Here is a 24918-nt window from a genome sequence, read left to right as displayed (position 1 = left end):
CTCCCTTAGGTGTGTTCAGTGCTGTGTGTTGCATTCTCTGTTAATGAAAGGATAAACATGGGCACGTTTGGCCAACCTGGGGAAGGGGGAAGCCAGAGTCAGGCCTTCCTATGCTTCCAGGGTGGGGCGCCCTGCAGGGCTTACTGTGGCCATCAGGGTCGATATGAGGATGAAATTGACGCCAAACAGGCAAAAGGACTCAGGAGAGCCATTCTTACCCTCTGCCCCTGGGATGGACTTCAGAGTTGGGCACAAGATCTTGGCCTTGACGGACCAGGGAGGGGAGGGCGCAAGGTGGGTACTATTGTTAACTTCAGTTTACAGATTGAGTGGTCCTTGTGCGTCCTATGTGAAGATGCCTTTGGCTGTTGCGCCGGGGCCGCCGCCTCTGACACTCTCGACCCTGCTGTCTTCAAAACCTGTTCCAAATGCTGGATCCCCAGAAGCGGCCGAACCATGGGATCACCACCCCACCCCCACCCCCGAAAGCAGTGCCCCAGAGCTTTGTCAGGGAGTTTAAGTTTGAAGGTAGGGACATTCCTTGGAAGAAGCCACCACACAATGGCTGCCGTTGTGGGCCACGCTGGCTCACAGCTGTGTCCACAGGGCCAACTCTGGGCTGCGCACACAGTTGGCGCCTTGGGGGAAGGGGGGGGGGCACCGAGAGCCGGCCCCGCCCTTGACTCAGCGAGAAAAACAAGTGTCTCCGCACACCCGCGGCTCGCCGCAGCTGCGCGGCCTCCCTTCCCGTCCTCTCGCCCCACTAAAGCGATCTCTTCCCCAGCTTCCCCCCCGCGCCCAGCGCAGTGGTTTCCGCTTCGCAGTACCCCTGCCACGGAGATGGTCTCTCCCTGCTGCCTGCCTCCACACAAGCCCCGCACACGCGCTGGGAATGCCCCTGTCTGTGGCTATCAGCGCCCGCTCCCCGGCCCCACAAAGCTCCGTGACCTGGGCGCTGTCACTTTATTCTAGAACCTGCCTCTCCACTGCCCTCCTGGAGACAGTCACCCCGCCCCCCATCTCCCCCAACCCTCCCTCCATCCCGGTCCTGGAGACGGCCACCCAGCGGTGGCCGCAGGACTGGATCTCCACGCAGGTAGCTTAGCGTGCTCCCGTGCAGGCATTAGCAGCCTCGTATCCTGATTGGGTTAAGGTGAGTAGTTGCCACACCCCGTCTTGTTGGCTCCGCCCCCTGGAGCCCCGGGACCGAGGGCTGCGGCGCTTTGGCTCTTTCTGGAGAATTTCCCGCACTTGTTAAGTTCAGTGTCCTCTTATATTGTCACCTCCTCTGGGGACCTCCGACTCTGTCCTTGGCCCTGGCCCCACAGGAGGCCCATCAGGTGGATTCGAGGGGCTGAGATAGATACGAACGGATCCCACACCTGGGGGAATCTCAACCAGACGAGGCTGAGAAGCAATCAGACAGCGCCAGGGGTCCGTGTTCCGCGAAGCACAGGGTTCTGTGGAAATGAGGTTGGGGAGGGCTTCTAGGGGATCTCGGCAGTTGAAGCAAAATGAATAATGAAAGAAACCACTGTTATGTTTGTTTTTTCTTTAAGATTTTATTTGTCAGAGAGAGCACAATCAGGGGGAACCGCAGGCAGAGGGAGAAGCAGACTCCCCGCTAAGCAAGGAGCCCAATGCGAGACTCGATCCCAGGACCCCAGGATCATGACCTGAACGGAAGGCAGACACTTGACTGAGCCACCCAGGCATCCCTGTTTGTTTTTTCATGTTGTCTTCACAAGAGCTCTGAGGTGGGTACTATTGTTAACTTCAGTTTACAGATTGAGTGCCCTTTCACCATGAGCAAGTGACAGCAAGGATTTGAAACCGGGCCTACCAGGCCAAAGAGGGTTTTAACTTTTATATTATAAGCACATCCAGCAAAGGAAGCAATGTGAGCAAAGACGCTGGGGTGAGAAGGCAGGACAGAAGAGGCGACTACAGAAAGACGTCATGTTTCTGGAGCGCCAAGTTCTGCATGCACAGAGTGGGGTCAGTGGGGGAGAGTGGGGCCAGTGGGGACTGGTGGGACTTGTAAGCCTTGTAAGCCAACTGTTACCAGTTGGTAAAACATGCCATTCTTGATTGTGGGGTCGTGAGTTCAGTGAGTTCGAGCCCTACTTTGGATATAGAGATTACTTACAAAAAAAGAGAGAAAGAAGAAAGAAAGGAAGGAAGGAAGGAAGAGAAAGAAAAGAAAGAGAAAGAAAGGAAGGAAGGAAGAGGAGGAGGGAGGGAAAGAGAAAGAAAGAAAGAGAAAGAAAGGAAGGAAGGAAGGAAGGAAGGAAGGAAGGAAGGAAGAAAGAAAGAAAGAAAGAAAGAAAGAAAGAAAGAAAGAAAGAAAGAAAGAAAAAAAGAAAAAGAAAGAAAGAATTAGAAAACAAAGTTAGTATCACTTAGTGAAGGGGTGAAGAAGGAAGATGACCCCTGGATTTCTGGACTGAATAATTGGACAAACTGTCATTCCCTCCCTGCTGCAGGGGATGTGGGGGCAGGGCTGGTGCATGGGAAAGTGATGAGTTCTGGCTGGCTGCCCTGTGTTTGAGGTGGGGGCAGAAGCCTAATAGGCAGTGGCTCAGGGCTCCGGGGTCAAACAGACTGGGTCCAACACCTACATTCATCAACCTACTAGTTCTGTCACATTGGGCAAGAAACTTGATCTCTTTAAACCTGTTAATTCATCCATAAGATAGGAACAGTAATAGAATTTTAGGGTTGTTATAAAATGAGAATAAATGAGACAATGTACAGTGTCTGGAACAAAATAAGTATCGAAAAATGGCAACACTATTATCATTGTTATTATTTATTATCAGTAAATCTGGAGCTCAGAGAAGAAGCAATTTAAAGTCATCAAATGGAAATTGAAACCAGGAGAATAAATGAGATGACCCAAAAAGAGTGTAGATGCTTAGAAAGGTGAAAGTTGAAGACCAGGAGCCCTGACATTTCAGGGGTAGATGGAGGAAAAGCAGCCTAAAAATAAATGGTTAGAGAAGAAGGAAAACCACCAGAGCTTGGTGCCGTGGAAGCCACATGTAGGAGCCACACCGCTGATCCCCTGTCTTCCTTCCTCCTTCCTAACAGAACCTGATGTTGTTAGGGTAAGCACCCTCTGGATTCTGTGCATCTCAGAGGAGGTAGCCCACAGCCCCAGCTCCAAACCAGCGGCTGGGTCGCCCCTGGTAATCCCATTGCACTTGCCAGTGATTGGTTTATGAAGTCTATTTGATCCTCTTCTGACCAATGGGACTTGATGGAAAGTCTGTTGAGGGACTTCTGGAAAAAATTTCTTTGATTAAAAAAAAAAAAAGGTGCCCATGAAGGTCAAAACCACAAGCAGATACCACTTCACACTCACTAGGATGACTAGAATCAAAAAGCCAGATAACATCACATGTTGGCCAGGATGTGGAGAACTTAGAACCCTTATACACTGCCAGTGGGACCATAAAAAGGACCAGCCACTTGGAAAACAATCTCGCAGTTCCTCAAACAATTAAACATAGGGTTACCATTATGACCCAGCAGTTCTACTCCTAGGTATATACCCAGGAAAATGAAAAAATTATGTCCCACAGAAACTTATACACAAATATTTGTAGTAGCATTATTCATAATAGCTAAAATGTGGAAACAACTCAAATGTTCATCAACAGATGAATGGATACACAAAGTGTGCTACATCCATACAGTGGAATTATTATTATTTGGCCATAATAACGAGTGAGTACTGACCCGGGCTATACTGTGAATGAACTTTGAAAACATGATTTTAAGTGAAAGAAGCCAGCCACAAAAGGCCACATACTGCATAAAGAAAGTCCAGAATCGGGCAATCTATGGAGAGAAAGTAGGTAGCAGTTGCTTAGGGCTGAGGTGGTGGCAGGGGGTTGGGAGATGATTAAGTAAATGGTATGCGTTTTCTTCTTGAGGTGATCACAATGTTCTAAAATTGATAAGGGGTGATGGTCGCACATAACTGTGAATATACTAAAAGCTATTGAATTGAACACTTTTTTTTAAAGATTTTATGTATGTATGTATGTATGTATGTATGTATTTGAGGGAGAGAGAGAGAGGAGAGGGACAAGCAGACTCTGTGCTGAGCACAGAGCCAAATGCAGGGCTCGATCTCATGACCCTAAGATCATGACCTGAGCCAAAATCAAGAGTCAGAGGCTTAACTGACCCAGCCACCCAGCCGCCCCTGAACTGAACACTTTAAATGAGTGAGTTGTATGTTAATTATATCTCAATAAAACTGTTTCGAAAGAAGCAACAAAAAAAGTGATACACAAAGAATCTATAGACTCTTCCTCTCAGTGTTGTGTCTGAATGGAATGGCTGAGTTAACCATCTTGCTTCCAGCATGAGGCTGATGTCCACACAAAGAGAGAGGCAGAAATCAGAAGGATCACTGGGAAATAGCAAAGGAGCCCCATCAGCTCCAAGCTCTGGTGGTCTTGTCTTATGATGTGATGAATTGTTTAAGCCTATGTGAGTCAGAGCTTTTATCGTTGATTTGTTTGCAAACAATTAAGAACTTTAATCAGCACGGGGTTAAATATAGGGAAGTAGCTGCTTATGAAACTTGGAAGGCGCTGGATGGTCAGGGTCTAGCTGAACCTCCAGAAAGGACTTCTAGAATACTGCGAAACTGACCCACTGTAGGAGCTGCTGCCTCCGTGGCTCTATCAGGAGAAGGCAACACAGGAGGCTGCCACCGGCACATTGACTTCAAGAGCACGGTGCTGTGTTTGCGAAGCGACGATCGGGCAGCCGTGGCCAAACCACCATAGCTGCCTGCCAGCACCCACGGAGCTGGTGCGTTAGCATGGAACACTGCGGCAGAAAGCTTGCCCGTTGGGGCGCCTGCGTGCCTCAGCCGGTTAAGCGGCTGCCTTCGCTTGGGTCATGATCCCAGGGTCCTGGGATCGAGCCCCGCATCGAGCCCCGCATCGAGCCCCGCATCAGGCTCCCTGCTCAGCGGGAAGCCTGCTTCTCCCTCTGCCTCTGCCTGCCGCTCCCCCTGCTTGTGCTCTCTCTCTCTCTCTCTCTCGTCAGATAAATAAATAAAGTCTAAAAAAAAAAAAAAGAAGGAAAGAAAGAAAGAAGGAAAGAAAACTTACCCATCGCCTTGACCTTACTTGCCAGAAGAAAACAGCAGGAGGGAGGATGACTTTTACTTGGCTTCTACTTCCCAAATATCTCCCATCTAATGACCAACTTCTCTGCTCCTTATTCCTACTTCCATCTCAGATCTTCTCTCTAGCATCATTTTTCCTTCTGCCTAATATATATATTATATATCCTTTAGAAAATTCTGAGGGTCTGCTTGTGAAGATCTTTCAGTTTTGATTTGCCAGAAAATATCTTTGTTTTGCCCTCATTCTTAAAAACACTTTTGGATGTGGAAGGTAGACTGCCAGTTATTTTCTTCATTTTCTTTTTTTTCCCCATGTATGTATGTATGTATGTTCTTGTGGGAGGGAGGGTAGCAGGTGTCTGGGCCCTTTTACTGTTCCCTTTCCCCACAGGGTGGACCCAGTTGTGGGCTGGGGCCTGGGGCCCAGAAGGTCCAGAAGAAGGGTGACAAGGGGCCCTTCGACGTGGAGGCACTAGATGAAATCAGAATGAGATGCGTGGTCAAGTTGGAAAAGCAGGTGAGTGTGGGATGGTTTCGCTGGTGTGACAGAGCTGGTGGACTGCAAAGCTCTGGAGAGCCGCGGGGACAAGTACAAGGGGAGGCCATGGCCCAGAGCACCCGCTGCCCGGGAGGCCTACGCAGGGCCCAGGTGTCCCCTGCTGCCAGTGCAGAGGTATTTTCTTTTAGCATAGGCATGTCCTCATCCTTGAGGGCTTACTGCCTACGGCTACCTCTGGTACCAAATGACCAGAGTGCAGTATGGGAAATAGAAGCCAGCAGAAAAGGAATTTATACAGGGACTGAAAATCATCAGGTGCATTGGAAGAATGGGTTGTAGCTTGGGCCTCCAGGAAGACTCTCGAACACCCAGGAGTAACTCACTAGAGGAGTCACCATTTGTGTGACAATCAGGCAGGTGTAAAGGCTCCCTTGGAACTCAGGCAAATTTAGTTGCTGAGGAGCAGGACACCACCCTAACTGCAGCTGTGTCTCTGTCCCCACAGCTGGGGACAGACATTGGAAAGCTGCTGCAGGAAAAACTCCATGTCTCCATAACCTTCTTTGCCCAGAGAAGACAATGCCAACTGCAGAAATATGGCCTGTCTCACGTCTGCTTTCGCAATTCTTTTTTTTTTTCTAAGATTGTATTTATTTATTAGAGAGAGAGTGAGCGAGCAAGCATGAGTTGGGGGGAGGGGCAGAGGGAGAGGGAGAAGCAGCCTCCGCAGGGAGCTCAACGACAGGGGGACTCTAACCCAGGACCCTGGGATCATGACCTGAGCCAAATGCAGACGCTTAACCCCACTTAACCGACTGAGCCACCCAGGCGCCCCTGCTTTCTCAATTCCTAAAACCTAATTTGCATAACCCAACCTCAAGGGGATCTACAAAAGGTAGCTTTTTGTTTCCCAGCCTCTTATAGTGTAGGAAGGAATTGTGGAAGGGCTCCCTGTTGTCAAATGGCATGCGGGGTAGGGGCCTGAAGTGGCCATTGGGTTTGACAACTGGAAAAGCAAGGAGGCTCTTGAGGGGGCTGTGTCGGCACAGTGGAGGTGGGCAAAGCCAGACTGTGTCGGGTTGAATGGCCAACACGATGTGAGGAGCGAATTCGGTGAACGTGGATGGTTTAAGGAATCCTGTGCAGGGCGATGGAGAGAGGGACAGTGGATAGAGGACACCTCAGCTTCAGAGAGAGCTTTGGTTGGTTGTTTTTCTAGGAATGGTAGAGAATCAGACATGTTTATGACGAAGGGAGGGTGCCAACTGCAGAGAACAGAGGGAGCAAGGAGATACGGAACGGATGGAGAGATTGTGGCTCGTGGGAGGGGACGCTTACAATGTATGGAATGATGCTCTTGATATTTTGCTAAGTGACAAAAGCATATAAAACAAACATTGTGTGGTTCCTTCCCTGCTTAAAAGTCTATTAGATACACTAACAATTCTCACTGAATTGTCAAACAGCCCTCATAGAGACCAAACTCGATTCCAGGGGTGCAAGCCGCACCCCTGAGATGGAGCAGCCCGGCCAATGGCACGGGCGTGGGCAGACCGTGTGGGAGCTAGAGGGGCAGGATGAGAGAGGGCTCGGCTGGGATGGGGGAAGCAGACCTCTACTCCTGTAGGCTGTATGGCCACAGGCTGGCTTGTTCCAGAGGCCTCATGTTCAAGTCATTGTCCCAAAGGTCCCATGGTCGCCCACCCTCCCATGCACTGAGGAGCAGCCTTCAGCAGTTCTAGAACCAGCTTCAGAGGCCTAGACGTAGCATCTTCCCATCCCATCTACCCTCAATAATTGTGGAGACACCCAAACTCCCCATAGTAGTTTGGGGCACATCCTGAAAAAGCACTGATGTGTTTGCAGCATGTTCCCCTCACGTTTCCTGTTTCCCCTCAAATAATGACAAGATTCTCTGACCAAGGCTGACTCCTAAGTGCGTGACTTCCTTGAAAATAAGCTGACAGGGTTTAAACTAACTTAGCTTTTCACAACCCCCATCTTATCTCTCAACATGGTTATTTCTTATGCCAACCCCTCTGTATATAAATATAAAATAATAATTCATATATAATCTATCTGGTATTATTACTGTATATGCATCCCAAGTCTGGGACCATTTCTAATCATTATTGGCCCCAGGCTTGGGTTTTTTTTTTTTTTTCTTGTGGGGGAGGGGGTACTTAATCATGTGAATTCAGGCTGAAGAGCTATATTGAGGGTAGGCTCATGGCTACACATTCTCAGGGGAGAACCTGTGCCCTCCCTAATCTGATTAGCATTAGATTCCAAGAAAGGCAGTTTTTCTTGAAATCCTCTGTATTATTTATATAAAATCAATTATAATATAATAATATGTGAGCTGAGCAAAAGGTAAGGAATGCTAAGGCACCAGAGTAGGGGCTAAGAGAGGTATGTAGAGCCTTGAAGCCAGATTTGGACTAAGGACACATGCAAAACTGAGTGCACATGAGCATGGGTTTTTGTGATCTCTCAACACTGGCAAGACAGAAGATAAATCCTGAAGCCCACTCGAGAGAGAAGCCTAACAGGAGACTCTCTCAAAGCTGGGACTCCAGAGGACTGCATTCTCAATATAAAGGGGACCTAGAAATAAACTATTCCATCCCCAGAGGACTGTAAGGAAAACTGCCTTTCTTGGATCCTGAGGCTAATCGAATTAGGGTGCAGGTGCGGGAATCTCTGTTTCTGAGATTGTAACCACGAGCCTGCCCTCATATAGATTTTTAGCCTGAATTCACATGATTAGGCACCACCTTCCCTAAAAGAAAACAAAAACAAAAACCTGGAGCCAATAATATGACCAAAATTGGTCCCAGATTTTGATGCCCCCAGGTACCTGACAGAAGCAAGTGTAAATCCATTTCAGTGGAATTCAGAAATTTGCCCTCATTCCTGGCCTCAAATAATTCCCACAGGTTATGTCCAAGGAATAAATAAAATAAAATAATTTGGTAAACATAGAAGTAAACAGGGCATGATGAGTGAGAACCAGCAGAAACAAGACAGCAGATTCAGACCTAAAAAGCTTTAGATGTTGGAATTATCAGATATGGTATATCAAATAAGTATGCTTAATGTAATATAAAAATAAAAGAGGCTTAGGGGCACCTGGGTGGCTCAGTCACTGAGCGCCTGCCTTCAGGTCAGATCATGATTCCTGGGTCCTGGGATCGAGCCCTGCATCAGGCTCCCTGCTCTGCAGGAAGCCTGCTTCTCCCTCTCCCACTCCCCCCTGCTTGTGTTCCCTCTCTCGCTGTGTCTCTCTCTGTCAAATAAATAAATAAAATCTTAAAAAAAATTAAAAAAAATAAAAGAGGCTTGAAAATATGACAAAAGAGCAACAAATGTGGAAAAAATCAAACAACTCATAGGAAAGAAAAATATAAAATTGAAATGTAAAACTCAATAGGTTTTTTTATTTTTATTTTTTATTTTTTTATTTTTTTTTAAAGATTTTATTTTATTTATTTGACAGAGAGAGAGAGAGACAGCTAGAGAGGGAACACAAGCAGGGGGAGTGGGAGAGGGAGAAGCAGGCTCCCGGCCGAGCAGAGAGCCCGATGCGGGGCTCGATCCCAGGACCCTGGGATCATGACCTGAGCCGAAGGCAGACGCTTAACGACTGAGCCACCCAGGCGCCCCTCAATAGGCTTTAAAAAAAAAAAAAAAAAATCATTTATTTGAGAGAAGAGAAAGCGTGCATGAGTTGGGGGGAGGAGACAAGGGGGAGGGAGAAGCAGGCTCCCGGCTGAGTAGGGAGCCTGATGCAGGACTCAATCCCAGGACCCTGAGATCATGACCTGAGCTGAAGGCAGATGCTTAACCGACTGCGCCACCCAGGCGCCCCTCAATAGACAGGTTTAACAGCTGGCTAACTACAGCTGAAAGGACGATTAGGGATGTAGAAGATAGAACAGAAGAAATTAGTTGAAAACAGCCCAGACAGACAAAGACACAGAAAATATAAAGTAGAAGTTAAAATGACACAGAAGACAGACCAACAAGGTCTACCATACATTTAATCATACTTCCAGAGGGAGAATAAATAAAAAAGAGAGAAGAGGTAATATTTGAAAAAAAACAATGGAAGATTACTTTCTATAGATGGAAAAGGACCCTTATCCACATAGTCAGGAAGCCAAAAAGTTTCCAATTATGCTAAAAAGAAATGGACACCCCGAATCATAACATGGCGAAAGCAGAGAACACAATGTATTGAATATTAGAGTACTGGCCCCCACCGGCAGCCCTGAGGTGCCCCGTCCCCGGATGAATTGCTGTCGAAGAGCGATGCCAAGAAGACTGAGTTGGAGCTGGAGGAGGAAGATGACGAGGAGCTAGATGAGACCCGGTTGGAGAGACTGTGGGGACTAACAGAGATGTTCCCAGAGAGGGTCCCGTCTGGGGCTGGGGCCGCTTTTGATCTTCTCCGTCTTTGTGGCTCGAAGACCACAGAGATTTCCCAGGGCAGCCTTGTGGATTGGGACCACCTCCCTCATGATCCCCGTTCTCCCTGTTGTCCTTGAGACCGAGAAGTTGCAAATGGAGCGGCAGCTACGGCAACGGCAGATACTTCGTGGTGCCTGACGTAGGCTTCTCGGGAGGCGTGCCAGGGGCTCTACCTTCACTTCCGGGAAACATCTGGATTGTTACTCTACGACTTGTCTTGGTGGGACAAGTTTGAAAATTCAACAGTGTTGGAACTGCTGATTATTTGGATTCTTTTTTTTTTTTTTTAACTTTGGCACATTGATCTATGGACACCTGCTGTGGAGAACGCTCCCCAGTGCCTCACGGAGACCCCCAACTTGCAGCTGTGCCCTCCACGCTGTCCCATTTCTGCCGTCCTCACTCTGACAGCAGAGCGCAGCAATGCCGACGGTTCCTCCAGCTCTGGCCATCCCACCCTTTCACTAAGTAACTCGTGACGGGAAGGTCGCCTCACCTTCCCATTGTGGCATAGGAACTGATACCACTGGGAAGGATGCAGCCCCGGCCATTTCTGTTTTAAGCGCGGAGATGTCGGGAAGGGACATGCGCACAATGCTTTACAGCTGTGGTTGTAAAGCAGCCGCTGTGATTTCTGTATTGGCAAGGAGGGCGGGCTGCGGGCAGTCTGAACCACAGGGTGGGGACTGCGGACGGCAGAGCAGGAGCTCGTTTTCTCTGCCCATTTTGGCTGTTAGAGACGTGTGTGCGTGTGAGTGTGTGTGTGTGTGTGTGTGTGTCTGAAACAAAAAAGTGCTCAATTTTTGTATTTAAATATTAAAAATGGTTCCAACAGAAAACATAAAAATAAAAAATAAGTATTAAAATGATATACTAGTAAATACTAAATAAAAGGAAGCTCATATAACTATATTAATATCAGAGAAGATATTTTAGGGACAAAACATTAGAGATAAAAAGATAACTGTATAGGGGCGCCTGGGTGGCTCAGTCGGTTAAGCGTCCGACTCTTGATTTCAGTTCAGGTCATGATCTCAGCGTCATGAGATGGAGCCCTGCATCGGGCTCCACGCTCAGTGGGGAGTCTGCTTGAGATTCTCTCCCTCTCTCTCTCTCTCTCTCCCTCGTCCCCTCCCCACCCCCATACAAGCACTCTCTCTCTAAAATAAATAAATTTTTAGAAAAAACACTGTATAATGATAAAATATTCAATTTTCCAATAAGGTACAACAGTTCTAAACTTTTATAAAAACAATGACATAGCTTTAAAAATGAGCTAAAATGACAAAATTACAAGGAAAATTAGACAAGTTCACTACCATATGAGCTATTTCATCACAGATTTCTGTGATATGTAGAATAAGGAGTGGAAAATTATTAAGGATATAAAAGGTTTGAGCAACACAATTAAACTTGATCTAACAAACATGCATGGAACTCTATATCCAGTAACTATAGGATATATGGTGTTCTCAAGCATCCATGGAATGTCTACAAAAATGGACCATTAAACATTAAATGTTGGAGGTGGAGAGGGATGAATAGGCAGTGCACAGAGGATTTTTAGGGCAGTGAAAATACTCATTACAATACTGTAATGGTAGATATGTCATCATACATTTGTTCAAACCTATAGAATGTTCAACATCAAGAGTGGGAACTGTGATGTAAACTGTGGACTTCGGGTGATGATGATGTGTCAAGGTGGGTTCATCAGTTATAACAAATGTACTGCTGTGGTGGGGGATGTTGATAATGAGGAGGGCACTATGCATGTGTGGGGGAGGGGGATATATGGGAAATCTCTATAACCTTCCTCTCAATTTTGCAGTGAACATGAAACTGCTATAAAAAATTAAGTGTTGATCAAAAAAATCAAATTCTTCAACCATAAAGCATTAGTCAAAGAAGAAATTACAATGGAATTTTTACCAACTAGGGTCCTTGGGTTCTCCGAGCAATGGAAATTTACTAGAGTCAAGTTTACTAGAGGCAAAAGGAAGTTCCAGGCAAGGCTTTTATGGGGGTTTATGCTCCAGCACCAGGGAGACAGCACAAAGGAAAGTGTTTTTCATGCCAGCCCTCCAAACAAAAGCAGGGAAAAGTTTTTAAAGAGATTGTGGCAGGAAAGGAGTGACGTCTGAGTATGCAGGGTGGAGAGAGACAGAGGAAGTCATGTGCGCAGACGCAGTGGACAGCACATGCTTCCTTATGCGTTGCATGTCTCATTAGTATGTGAAATCTGTACCCCCGGGTGTGGTTTTTAGTATTATAATGAGGGGAAAGGTCAGTGATAGGCCAGCGCTGGGGTCCATCCTGGCGCAGACTAGTTTGAACCCTTCCTTTGGTAGGCATCCTGCTTCTGCATTCCCGCAAGATATGCTAGTCAAGAGGCATAGGGTTTCAGCTATCAAGGAACAGTGGATTTCCTGGTCAGGATTGAGGGGACTCCAGTCCAGTCCCTGCTCTGTCTCAGAATTAGAAAAGATTTATAACCACAGGTGATGAAAATATGAAAAGATTATACAGCATAACTTGTGGGATGCAGTTAATACAGTATTTATAGGGATAAAGAAGATGTGGTATATATATACACAAATATGTATTATCTTAAATATGAAGGGGTTCAAGAATTAATGAGCTCAAAAGTTAAAGGCTCAAAATTAATGAGCTAAGTGTCCATATCAAAAGGTTTGAAATAAAACAGCAAAATAATACTCCAAAAAAAAGTAAATGGAAGGAAAAAATAAAGCTAAGAAAAATTAATTAAAAGGAGATGAACAAAGCCAGAAGTCAATTTTTCTTTTTTCTTTTTTTCTTTTAAGATTTTATTTATTTACTTGACAGAGAGAGAGCTTAAGCAGGGGGAGCTGCAGGCAGAGGCAGAGGGAGAAGCAGGCTCTCTGCTGAGCAGGGAGCCTGACAAGGGACTTGATCCCAGGATCCTGGGATCATGACTTGAGCCAAAGGCAGCCGCTTAACTGACTGAGCCACCCAGGCGCCCGCAATTTTTCAAAAAGATTCATAAAGTTGAAAAAATGCTGGTGAAAAGGATCAAGAAACAAAAATAAAGCATAAGAAACCAATATTACAGGAATAGAAATGAGTTAAGAATACAAGCCACAATTTGGAAAAGGATATTTGTCATGCAGGTAATATAAAGAATATATAAAGAATTCCTACACAGAGTAAGAAAAATGGCCAGAAGGAATCCCATGGAAGAAACAATAATGTTCCACAAGCATTTGAAAAGGTGTTTGACCACATTAGTGATCAGAGAAATGCATGTAAATATCCCCAAGATTCACAAAATCAAATGTTAGACAATCCCAAGCATAAATCAGCATATGAAGCAGGGGACACTGTAATATCTGCTGGTTGGCAGGACCTTTGGAAAACCGTTGGGCATTGTTTAATGAAGTTAAGATTATGTATGCCCAAGACTCAGGGATTCCATTTCTAGGTATGTAGTTCAGAGAACTCTTGTATAAGAATGTTACAGCAGCATTCTTAGGAATAGAAAAATTTGTCAACACCTGGAGATGCTCTAGCAGATAAACAACAGAACGATAAATAAATTTTAGTATATTCATCCAGTGGAATACCGCAGAGCAATGAAGAGGGACTGCAGCTGCAGGGAACAGCATGAATACCATCACCAGAATCTTGAATAAAAGACACGAGTCACTGGTAGGTTACATGAAGAATTATCCCATTGATCTAAAACTCAAACACAGGGGCTCCTGGGTCATTCAGTTGGTTAAGCGTCTGCCTTCGGCTCAGGTCATGATCTCAGGGTCCTGGGATCGAGTCCCGCATCGGGCTCCCTGCTCGGCAGGGAGTCTGCTTCTCCCTCTCCCTCTACAGCTCCCCCTGCTTGTGCTCTCTTGCTCTCTTTCTCTCTGTCAAATAAATAAATAAAATCTTAAAAAAATAAAAAATAAATAAAATTCAAACACAGAAGGGTACCTGGGTGGCACAGTCGGTTAGGCATTGGACTCTTGGTTTCAGCTCAGGTTGTGATCTTGGGTCATGAGATTGAGCCCCACGTCGGGCTCCACACTCATTGTGGAGTCTGCTTGAGACTCTCTCCCTCTGCCCCTCCCACCACTCTCTCTCTCTCTCTTTCTCAAATAAATAAATAAATCTTTTACAAAAATAAATAATAAATAAAATTCAGACACAGTTATAAACCCTGAATTCTCTAGAGTGTGATGGTCAGGGTTTTTTTGTCAACTTGACTAAGCGATAGTCCCCAGTTAATCAAACTTAATCTAAATGTTGCTGTGAAGGTATTTTGTAGATGCAATGCAAGTCCACAATCAGTTGACTTCATTTTTTTTAATTTATTTTTTATTTTTTATTTTTTTGATTTTTATTTATTTATTTGACAGAGAGAGAGACAGCGAGAGCAGGCACACAAGCAGGGGGAATGGGAGAGGGAGAAGCAGGCTTCTTGCCGAGCAGGGAGCCCGATGTGGGACTCGATCCCAGGACCCTGGGATCATGACCTGAGCCGAAGGCAGACGCTCAACGACTGAGCCACCCAGGCGCCCTTTTAAAGATTTTATTTATTTATTTGAGAGAGAGAGCAACAGAGAGCATGAGCGGGGAGGAGAGGGAGAAGCAGACTCTCCGAGAGCAAGGAGCCCAAGGTGGGGCTTGATCCCAGGACCCTGGGATCATGACCTGAGCTGAAGGCAGATGCTTAACCTACTGAGCCACTCAGGTGCCCCTCAGTTGACTTTAAATAAGGGAGGTTATTCTAGATAATCTGGGTAGACCTGATAGAATCAGTTGAAAGGACTTTAGAACGAACCAAGATGTTCCTGAATAAGAAACTTCCCTCTGTGGACTGCAGCTTCATCTCCTGCCCAAGTGGCCTGCCCTTCCTAATGCCCTATAGATTTCAGATTTGCCTAGCCAGCCCCCCAAATGCATAAGCCAATTCCTTGCAATAAATCTTAATGTATATATCCTATGGTTTGGTTTCTCTTTCTCTGGCTGAACCTGACTAATACAGACTTTATAACTGTAAGTGGTTCTAGAGGAACAGAATCTCATGAGTTTTCTGAATAGAGGTTCTGGGTTTTCTGGAATTGGTTCTCTAGACTGATTAGATTTAAAGGCCCTATTTTGAGTGGTAAAGAGAGCACTGGTAGTCCATGGAGTGATGTGGCATTTGAGATACCCCAGGCAAGGTTTTGGGTGACCATGTATATGATGCCTTTGCTGGGCTTCAAATTCCCAGCTCAAGGTCCTCATAAAATGACCTGTGTGTGCCCCGAAAGAGACCCTTCTCTCTTGTTACTTGCAGGGCTGAAATTGCTGGAAACCAAACTCATAATCTCATCATGTGAGCTGCTAAATTACAGTGCACTTTGAATCCTAGCCTGGAAGGAAAGTTAAAGTGAGGGCATGTGAGCGGGCACAGAGGTGCAAGCCCCTGACTCCCAGGGTCCCCAATAGACCGGTTCAGCCACTCGCTGCTGACAAAATCCAAAGGCAGAGAGACAAGTGGTGGTGAAAGAGGAAAGGAATTTATTTCAGGGAGGCCAACACCGGGAAGACATGGGACTATGCAGGTGGGCAGGAAAGGTCAGGTCGGCCATTGTCTTGGGGTCAGTCCCATGGGGCTTGCTGGCTCAGGGCAGTCCTAATTGCTTGAAGCGGTAGGTTTGGTTCCCCTCAGGGGATGCTTTGCCTGCAGGGTCTTTTGCCTGAATTAAGAGATAAGCTGGAAAGAAGAATTTAATCAGTGATGAAGTACAGACTAAGACCAAAATGGAGGAAATTGAAGTCCTCTTTCAGGCATTGCTTGGGGAGGAATGGGATCCTTGCTTGCAGCCCAGCCCCAAATGTAGCCTCATCTTCTCTCTCTAAAAGTCGGGATATTCATTCACTGGCACTGAAAAAGAGTCTGTATAATTCAGTCCAAAAGCTCGAGCAGAGACTGCAAAAGTTATCTTTCAAACTTCTTGAGGTATTAGTATCCAGATGCTCCTTGTCAGCATCTGCTGGATTCCTGTCATGTTGCTTCACTCTCTCTCCTCTCCTCTGCTGTGACGTATTCCACCTGAGAACAACGGCTGTTTAAGGTCAGGCTTTAAAATATCAAAGTCAGGAAACAGTCACCATATGTATTCTTGGAGGAGAGTCAAACTTGTTTTTCTGTTCACCAGAGATGATATGAGGGTGTTGATATCTGAGATATAGGGCCATCATGCAATGGGCTCAGATTCCTCCTGATCTTTGAGTCCGGGGTGGGAGGCGGGGGGCGGGTTAAGAATCCCCATGATGAGGAAGTGTCTTCGTGTGCTCAGGCTGCTATCACAGAATACCACAGACTGGGTGCTTATTTCTCACAGATTTGAGGCTGGAAGTCCAAGATAAGGCGCTGGCATGGTGAGGGCCCTCTTCCTGGCACAGAGCACACCCACTCTGTCCTCACAGGATGGGAGGGATGAGGGAGTTCTGTGGGGCCTCTTTTCTAAGAACACTAATCCCATTCATGAGGGCTCCACCCAGAAAGGCTCCCTCGCAAAGGCTTCCCCTTTCTTACACCATCACATCCGTCATTAGGATGTCAACATCTTAATGGGGTGGGGCACACACATTCTGACCGTTGCAGTAAGTTCTCATCACCTTCCAAAGGTAAATTGCAGGGCGTGTGAAGGTTGGAGGGAGTGACTGGAGACAGTGGGGTCAAATGTAGTTTATTTTTGTGGGGAAATGGATGGAATGCATTGAGGTCCCAAAGTTTTCAGAAGTGCAAGAGACAGGCTGCCATGCTTGCCTGTGGACAGGAGCTGGTGAACAGGATGGGGCTGTGAGACCTGTATTTGGAGGCCACCCTAAATCCTATTTGCAGATATCATATTTAGACACTAGCAAATACGGTTAGCAAGTAACTAGGTCATTCAACAGAGGCCTCAGTTTCCCTGTATGTAAGATGGAGATAGTAAAGGACTCCTGGGTGGCTCAGTCGGCTAAGTGTCTGCCTTCGGCTCAGGTGATGATCCCAGGGTCCTGGGATCGAGTCTCGCATCGAGCCTGCTTCTCCCTCTGCCTGCAGCTCCACCCTGCTTTTGCTCTCTCTCTCTCTCTCTTTCTGTCTCTCTCTGTCTTTCTGACAAATAAGTAAATAAAATCTTTTTTAAAAATGGCGATAGTAAGACCCACGGCCCCAGAATGTAGAAAGGATGAAATGAGATACACACATGAAGTTCTGCTACTTAGTGGGCACTTATAAATAGCAGCTCGTATTGTATGTAGAGTTTTGAGTTTGTTCAGACAACTGAACATATTATGATTCATCTTATAACAACTAACAAATGCTGTCCTCAGCAGATGCAGGTCCGTGGAACCAGAACAGCATCTGTAGCGGACTGAGAAGCCATTCTAGGCTCTTGGCGTGGGGTCTTGGCTAGCAGTTTGAGCTGAAGATGGCAGTCCGGGCGCTGTGGGGCAGCCTCAGCCTGCTCCGCCTGGTGTGGTGCCTCCTGCCACAGACAGGCTACGTGCACCCGGATGAGTTCTTCCAATCACCTGAGGTCATGGCAGGTAAATTCCCTGCGTGCGGTTAAGTTAAGCTGCAGCAAAGTCTGGATTGTTGCTGTTTGGATATTCAGGGGGAGGGAGAAACTACGTCTGTGTGATTGAGCAGTAAATCCATGCGCCTCTCTGGAATAAGAACTTGGGTGTGGGGATTTCACATCTCCTTCCTGACTGGTGACATTGACCTTCTGGATGATACTAATGAAATGCCAGCCTCTTTTGATGTTTTCCTGCTTGGACCAACAGTACAGGTTATTCATAGTGAAAGCTGTTTCGGACTTCTCAGTGGAGAGATGTTAGAGTTGGGCTTCCTGGGTGCTTGGGAAACTTACACAGGGCTGTGGTCTGAGATACTGAAACTTTTCTTCTCTAGGTTCATCTGAGGTGTAAGGGAATCCAGGCCTGGAATGCTCACTTGTTAGAATTTATCTGCAGAGGGGTGTAGGATACATCATGAGAATGGTTGCCAGGGACTGTGAGGCTTTTCAGATGCTGTGGGCACATGGCTTCCTCCTCATGGTTCAAAATGGCTGCTTGAACTCCAGCCATCAAGTCTAAAATGAAGTCTTTCCAGCCACTGGAGAGGAGATGGGCATGCCTGCTCTCTTTAAGGGCATATATATATTTTTTAAGATTTATTTTTAAGTAATCTCTGTACCCAACGTAGGGCTCAAACTTACAACCCCAAGATCAAGAGTCACATGCTTCTCTGACTGAGTGAGCCAGACACCTCTTTAAGGGCGTATTTTGAATGTCACATACTTTTTGCTCATTTCCATCCCGATGGTCAGAATGTATTACGTGAACACACCTAGCTGTGAAGGAAGCTGAAAAATAGTCTTTATATCTGACCAAATGCCCAACTAAAGAGACTAAGGAAGGAAGGAAGCAATGGATACTGGGGAGACATGCAACTGGCCCTGCCATAGGGCTCACAGCTGGATTTGTTTCTTCAGGTGAAAGGTCCAGTCTTTGCCACAGTTTTTTTAACCTGAGCCAGTAAAAAAAAAAAAAAAAAAAAAAAAGACAGATTGATCTGACCTTGATTTTGTTTCCCTTTCACCTTCCCTTTTTTAAGGTATTTATTTATTTATTATTTATTATTTATTTATTTATTTTAGCCACAAGGGGCAGAGGGAGAGAGAGAGAATTTCAAGCAGACTCCCCGCTGAGCACGGAGCCTCAAGCAGGGCTGGATCTCAGGACCCTGAGATCATGACTTGAACCCAAATCAAGAGTCAGATGCTTAACCGACTGAGGCACCCAGGCGCCGCTCCCCTTCACCTTCTGACATGGAAAGAGAAGACAGCGAAGAGGCTGTAGGAATAAGTAGAAGTCAAGAGCCCCAAGCAGCCAGCAGTGTTATCAAGCCTGAGATGTGGGGCTTGGAGCTGAGATGCAGAAATTAAGAGCTGGGTTCGCTCACCCCACCCCTCAGAGCTCTGAGACACTGCGGGACAGGAGCCCAGACCAGCCCCAGGAAGCCAAGCAGGTTTTTAATTACATGAGTACTGCTTGAATACATTCTTCTAAACATCTTAAGTATCACAGACAACACCAAAGTCGCTTCTGACCATAACCGTCATCGCTCGTTCCCTTCCCCGGCCTCATGCGCCTGTCCTGAATAACAACCATCATCACAGGGATGGGTTTTTGACTCTGACTTTGGAGTCTTTAGCACTCCACGGAGGGGACTGGAGCCTCCTCCTGCCCCTTCCCCCCACACACCTTGCCCAGGGCACACAGTCCCCTCACTTCCCAGGCGTGCTTCCCCCGGCCCCCCTCCACAGGGAGACCTCGGAAGGGCTGAGCTCTCCTATATTCATTTCTATTGCTGCCTAACAAATCAGAGGTCAGGTAGGCGCTCTCTGCTCAGGGTGTCACAGGGTTGAAATCAAGGTCTGGGCTGTGCTGAGTACTTGTCTGGAAGCTATGGGGGAGAACCTGTTCAAAGCTCATTCTCGTCTGTTGGACAAATTCGGCTTATTGCTGCTGTGGACCTAGAGGCCACTCATGTTCCTTGCCAGGGGTCCCTCCACCTTTGAGCCAGCCACATGCATCAAGTCCTCACGGTTTGAATCTCTGACGTCCTCTTCTGCCACCAGCTGAAAAAATTCTCCACTTCTAAAGGGCTCGTGTGGTTACATCGGGCCCACACTGGGTTACCCTCTATCTAATGGTCGCTGTCCTCTGCCACATAACCTAAGCACCGGAGTAAAACCCATCATCTCCAGAGTCCCGGGGATTGTGCGGGGCACGTTCACGAGGGGGTGGGAGCATCTTGGGGCCATATCCCCTGCGCTTGGACCTGGCTCACCTCCGCTTCTCTGTCCGCAGAGGACATCCTGGGCGTCGAAGCTGCGCGGCCTTGGGAATTCCACTCCCGCAGCTCCTGCCGCACCGTGCTCTTCCCACTGCTGACCTCCGGCTCCGCCTTCTGGCTGCTCCGGCTCTGGGAACGGTGGGGGCCGTGGCCGGGCCCCATGAGTGGCTACCTGCTGCTGGTGGGGCCCCGACTCCTCCTCACTGCCCTCTCCTTCGCCCTGGACTTGGCCGTGTACCGCCTGGCCCCGCTGTGGGGGGCGGAGCGCTGGAACGCCCTGGTCCTGCTGTCTGGCTCCTACGTCACCCTGGTCTTCTACACGAGGACCTTCTCCAACGCCATCGAGGGACTGCTCTTCGCGGGGCTGCTGGTGCTGGTGTCCCCCCGGTTAGCTTGGAGCCCCACCCCGAGGAAGCCTGCTCCGGGCCCGTGGGCGCACAGCTGGCTCCTGGGGGGCATCGTGGCTGCTGGCTTCTTCAACCGGCCCACGTTTCTGGCCTTTGCTCTGGTCCCACTCTTCCTCTGGAGCACCGGTGGGGCCGCAGACCCTGGCTTCAGGTCGCTGGCGAAAGAAGCCCTGGCGCTGCTCCCCGGGGCGAGCCTCGTGGCGGCCGTGTTTGTGGCTGTGGACAGCTGGTATTTCTCCAGTCCCTCTAGATCCAGTGCCCTTGTTCTTACACCTGCCAACTTCTTGTACTACAACCTGGATCCTCAGAACCTGGCGAGGCACGGCACACATTTGCGGCTCACTCACCTGGCAGTCAATGGTTTCCTGCTCTTCGGGATGCTGCATGCCCGGGCCCTGCGCGCGGCGTGGCAACAGCTGCGAGGCTGCCTCCGGGCCTTTGCACAAATGCGCTTCCGGAGGGCCCTGGGGGGCCGGAGCCTGCTGTCTGGCCCCGGGTCTCACCTCCTGCTCCTCTACTTCACGCCTCTGGCCCTGCTATCTGCCTTTAGCCACCAGGAGGCTCGGTTCCTGATCCCCCTCCTGGTCCCCCTCGTCCTGCTTTGTAGTCCACAGACCCAGCCTGTGCCCTGCAAGGGCTCCCTGGTCCTCTTCAATGTCCTGGGTGCCCTCTTCTTTGGCTGCCTGCATCAGGGGGGCCTAGTGCCCGGCCTGGGGCACCTGGAGCAGGTGGTTCATGCACCTGCGCCCCCCAGCCTACCCACCCACTACACACTCCTCTTCACCCACACCTACATGCCCCCCCGGCACCTTCTCCACCTCCCGGGCCTGGGCTCGCCCGTGGAGGTGGTGGACATGGGTGGGACCGAGGACTGGGTCCTGTGCCGAGCCCTGAACAACTTCACCAGACAACCAGCCTGCCAGGTGGCTGGTGGGCCGTGGCTCTGCCGCCTTTTTGTGGTGACCCCCGGCACCGCCAGGCCTGCCATGGAGAAGTGCCACTTCCCTCTCAAGAGTGAGACACTCCTGTTTCCCCACTTGACCCTGGAAGACCCACCAGCCCTGTCCTCACTGCTGAGCGGGGCTTGGAGGGACCATCTCAGCCTCCACATCTTGGAACTAGGGGAGAAGCCTGACAATGTGACCGAAAAGCCACCGCCCACGATTCAGCCATAGGGGAAGGCACCACTCCACCTTCTCTGTGGGTAGCTGGGCTGGAGCAGAGCCCTGGTTCTCTTCCTTTCCTTTCCCTTCCGCAATTCCCACTACTGCCTCTCCTGTGCCTAGGCTTTGGCTGCTCTGCCCTCTGGGTGAGCTGGCACCCTTTTCCCCTTACAGACCAAAGATCTGGCCAGGGTCCCAAAGAAGCTGGTGTAACCAATGTCTGGTGAACAGCCCCATGTCTGTTCCTGCCCTATCCCTTCTAGCCACTGTGATGTTTGGGTATGTAAGAGCACCTGGTTATGAAAGGAGAGAGATCTGCTAATGACATTCCTGAATGACCTCTCTCAAACCTTCCAGGACGCCTTACCTCTTGCTGTCATGATAACCCTCCGGCTTCCTGGGTCACCGGGAAGGAGGCAGTGTGGTGATGTAGAGAGAGCACGCAGCTCCGACTCCAGAGACCCGACGTCTAGTCCCTGGTCTGCCTGCCACTCCCTGGCTGTGTGGTCTTAAGAAAGCCCCTTCCCCTCACCTAGCTTCAGTTCCCAATCTCTCCAGTGGATAAAAGCATCTAAGAGGTGTCTGCCAGCTAACACTGCGTCCTGCCCTGGTCTGCAGCACATGTCCCCTGGCTAAACAGGCACATCTGTCCCGAAGCTCTTTAAGCAGCATGGGTGTGGCCCTCTGGTGCCTGCCGTCTCAGCGTTTGGTTATTACCAAAACAAGTAGTTCTGAAACTTTTCTCCCCATCCTCCTCTACGCCTGTCCCCGAGAGAGGGGGTGGGACCTTTCTGCATCTCACCCTTTAAGGGTCATTCTCTGGGACTGGGGAACCCAGATGTTCTCCCTCCTCAGCCTGCCCGAGTGGGAATGGAGAACACACAATGCTGTTAGCTGGCTGCACTGGAGAACTCTCTGGTGCTCCCAGAGGCTTCTTAAATGCGATCTGGTCACTGTCTAAGCTCAGAAACCTCTTCACAGGATGGAGCAGAGCACCTGCTGCTCTGGTGAAAGCCATCACAGCCCAGGCGCAGTGCTCCCCACATTTGGGGCACCGCTGCCAATCCACTGGCAACGTGAGGAGCCGCGGCACTCGACCTGTCCTCATCCTCCCTCCTCAAATCCCTACCGCCTCCTGCAAATAAGCAGCACGCAGGCCCCAGAAATCAGCGAGCTGGAAATCAGCGCAGAGCTGGAGACCAAACCGATACTAATGACCAAGCCTGAGCACTCTTCTAGTCCTGCCTTCTGCTGGCTGAGGTTTGGGGCAACTGGGAGCAACGGCGCCCGGTCGTGCTGCTCTGGGGCAGCTGCTCATCTTGGCGCCACGCCCTCCTCCGGACTCCAGCCCCGAGCAAGAGCAGAGTCAGTGATATGCCGGTCAGTGCTCAACAGCCCACTCTCTGGGGGCAGAAAAGCCCCCATGTGTAGCACTGGCCGATTTCCGTGGCATAAATACTCCCACCTTGGCTGATTTCAAACTACCAAAATGATGCTACTGAACTCCAAGTTGGGAGGAGATGCCAAAGATCCGCTCTCAGGAGCCAGTAGATGTTGGCTCCAGCAAACCACTGGACATTTCCCTCTTTTAAATTCCATAGTACCCGTTCATGTCAATGCATTGCTCTTGTGGTTTATGTTTCTATGAACCTCTGATTTGTCTTCCTATCCCTAGAGCTTAGCATCATCTCTGGCACACAGTAAACACTGTTTACTTTGCAGCCAAAGATGGCTTTTCTGCCCAAGTGCCATCTTGGAGACACCCCGGACTCTAGGGTCCCAAAGCTTCTTGGGACTTTTGCCTCTTCTCTCCCCCAGTTGCATCCACAATCTCAGAATTCCCTGGAGGAATTCCAGGGAATTGGTTGTAGCAGTCCATGTAGATTGTTGATCTGGCCTCTAATAAATTTGTCCATGAAGTGTTGATATCTAGGTCTATGTAGCATCAAGGGGTGAATCAGAATTGCCCTGCAAGATAGCAGGGTAAGTTGCTTCCCTGCTTCGCTTTCTGGCAGAACTTAGAAAAGCTTGAAAATCTTGCTGGGAGCTTGCCACTGGGGGTGGTGGGAAGAATTTGATGTTTCTCTTTAGTAATAGGGTAATTGATGGGATGGCAAGCCAGCGACTACAATCACTGGAGGCTTCTCCAGTGAAGCAGGAGGCATCCAAATGACCTGTAGCTGGAGCAGAAAGGACCGTTTTCTCTCTCTGCTCCGACTCCCTCTAAAAAATGGAGGGAACTTAGTTCTTACACACTTCCTCCATGAGAAACAAACAATTGCCCCCTTCTCTTGCTTTCTCTCCTTCCTTACCAAAATGACCAATTTGTCCAGTAGTTTCATTGCTTCCAGCACTGCTTCCCTTTTTGTCCCTGCCCATCTGGAGAAAAGACCTACCAGTGAGTGTGCTTACCTATGTTGAGGGTAGGGAGTCAGGCTGGGGACTGCTAATATTCTGCCGCTGAGATCCAGAGACAAACGTGGCAGAAAGGTCATAGAAGGAACAAGCTCCTCAGGCTCCTCACTGCCAGCCTCAAAGGAGAATCCAGAGTTGCCTATGGTCTGGGAGGAGTATTTGTCCTTTGGTAGGATAGGAGGGTAGGATGCCAAACCAGGACTTTGGTCATTTGGAGAGTGGGACTTTGGGCCTCAGAGAGGATTAAACAGCAGCACCTCTGATGGGATATCAAATCAGAAGTATGAACATTAGGAATGTTACTTTAGCTTCTCCATCCCCACAGGAGGTCTCTCCGGCCCTATCCAGCTCCTTCTCTGTAATTATCAGAAAGGCCAGGATATGGGGCGCCTGGGTGGCTCAGTCGTTAAGTGTCTGCCTTCGGCTCAGGTCATGATCCCGGGGTCCTGGGATCAAGCCCCACGTCAGGCTCCCTGCTCCGTGGGAAGCCTGCTTCCCCCTCTCCCACTCCCCCTGCTTGTGTTCCTGCTCTCGCTATCTGTCTCTGTCAAATAAATAAACAAAATCTTAAAAAAAAAAAAAAGGCCAGGATATAAATTCTGGTTGGTCACCAGCCTAAAAGCATCTCCCATGGCTTCAAGCTTTCTAGATTGCACAATTAATTGTGGAGCCTAATTAGAGGTGATCAGAAAATCAGTCAGAAGCTTCACATGACAAGGCATTTCTGTATACTATGGATTTCCTACTCATGGGTCCATTAGCTATCTTGATTGTATCCCCGACCCTCTAAAACTGATAATAGGAATCCGGGTAGCTTGTTCCGTAATAGGCAGGTCCAACGCCCAGTGGTGATAACGGGGTGAGGGACATGAATGACCGGCATTAAAGGTCAGGGCAAATGCTGCAGAGACTTGTGGTTAAGGACT

At 48.5% G+C, this 24918-nt stretch overlaps 1 protein-coding gene across 4 annotated transcripts; it reads left to right on the top strand.

The window, feature by feature from the left end:
* The first annotated feature begins 1661 nt into the window (after positions 1-1661).
* Positions 1662-24405, top strand: PIGZ (phosphatidylinositol glycan anchor biosynthesis class Z). 4 transcript variants are annotated; one of them, XR_004299803.1, is made up of 4 exons: positions 1662-1757; positions 5547-5672; positions 17475-17690; positions 18806-18841. XR_004299803.1 is itself a non-coding variant. In XM_032406828.1 (4 exons), the coding sequence occupies exons 3-4, from the start codon at positions 17573-17575 to the stop codon at positions 21587-21589; spliced, it is 1686 nt and encodes a 561-aa protein (XP_032262719.1). In that variant the 5' UTR covers positions 1662-1757; positions 5547-5672; positions 17478-17572; the 3' UTR covers positions 21590-24405. The 4 variants fall into 4 exon arrangements, 3 of the variants coding, with proteins under 3 accessions (XP_032262719.1, XP_032262718.1, XP_032262720.1); XM_032406828.1 differs by lacking the exon at positions 18806-18841 and adding an exon at positions 20022-24405 and having other exon boundaries at positions 17478-17690; XM_032406827.1 differs by lacking the exon at positions 18806-18841 and adding an exon at positions 20022-24405.
* The last annotated feature ends 513 nt before the right edge of the window (positions 24406-24918 follow it).

This window comes from Phoca vitulina, unplaced genomic scaffold, assembly GCF_004348235.1.
Source record: "Phoca vitulina isolate PV1807 unplaced genomic scaffold, GSC_HSeal_1.0 scaffold8, whole genome shotgun sequence".
Taxonomy (NCBI): domain Eukaryota; kingdom Metazoa; phylum Chordata; class Mammalia; order Carnivora; family Phocidae; genus Phoca; species Phoca vitulina.
Note: the sequence above shows the minus strand (reverse complement) of the source record. Positions and strands in the feature narration are given on the sequence as shown.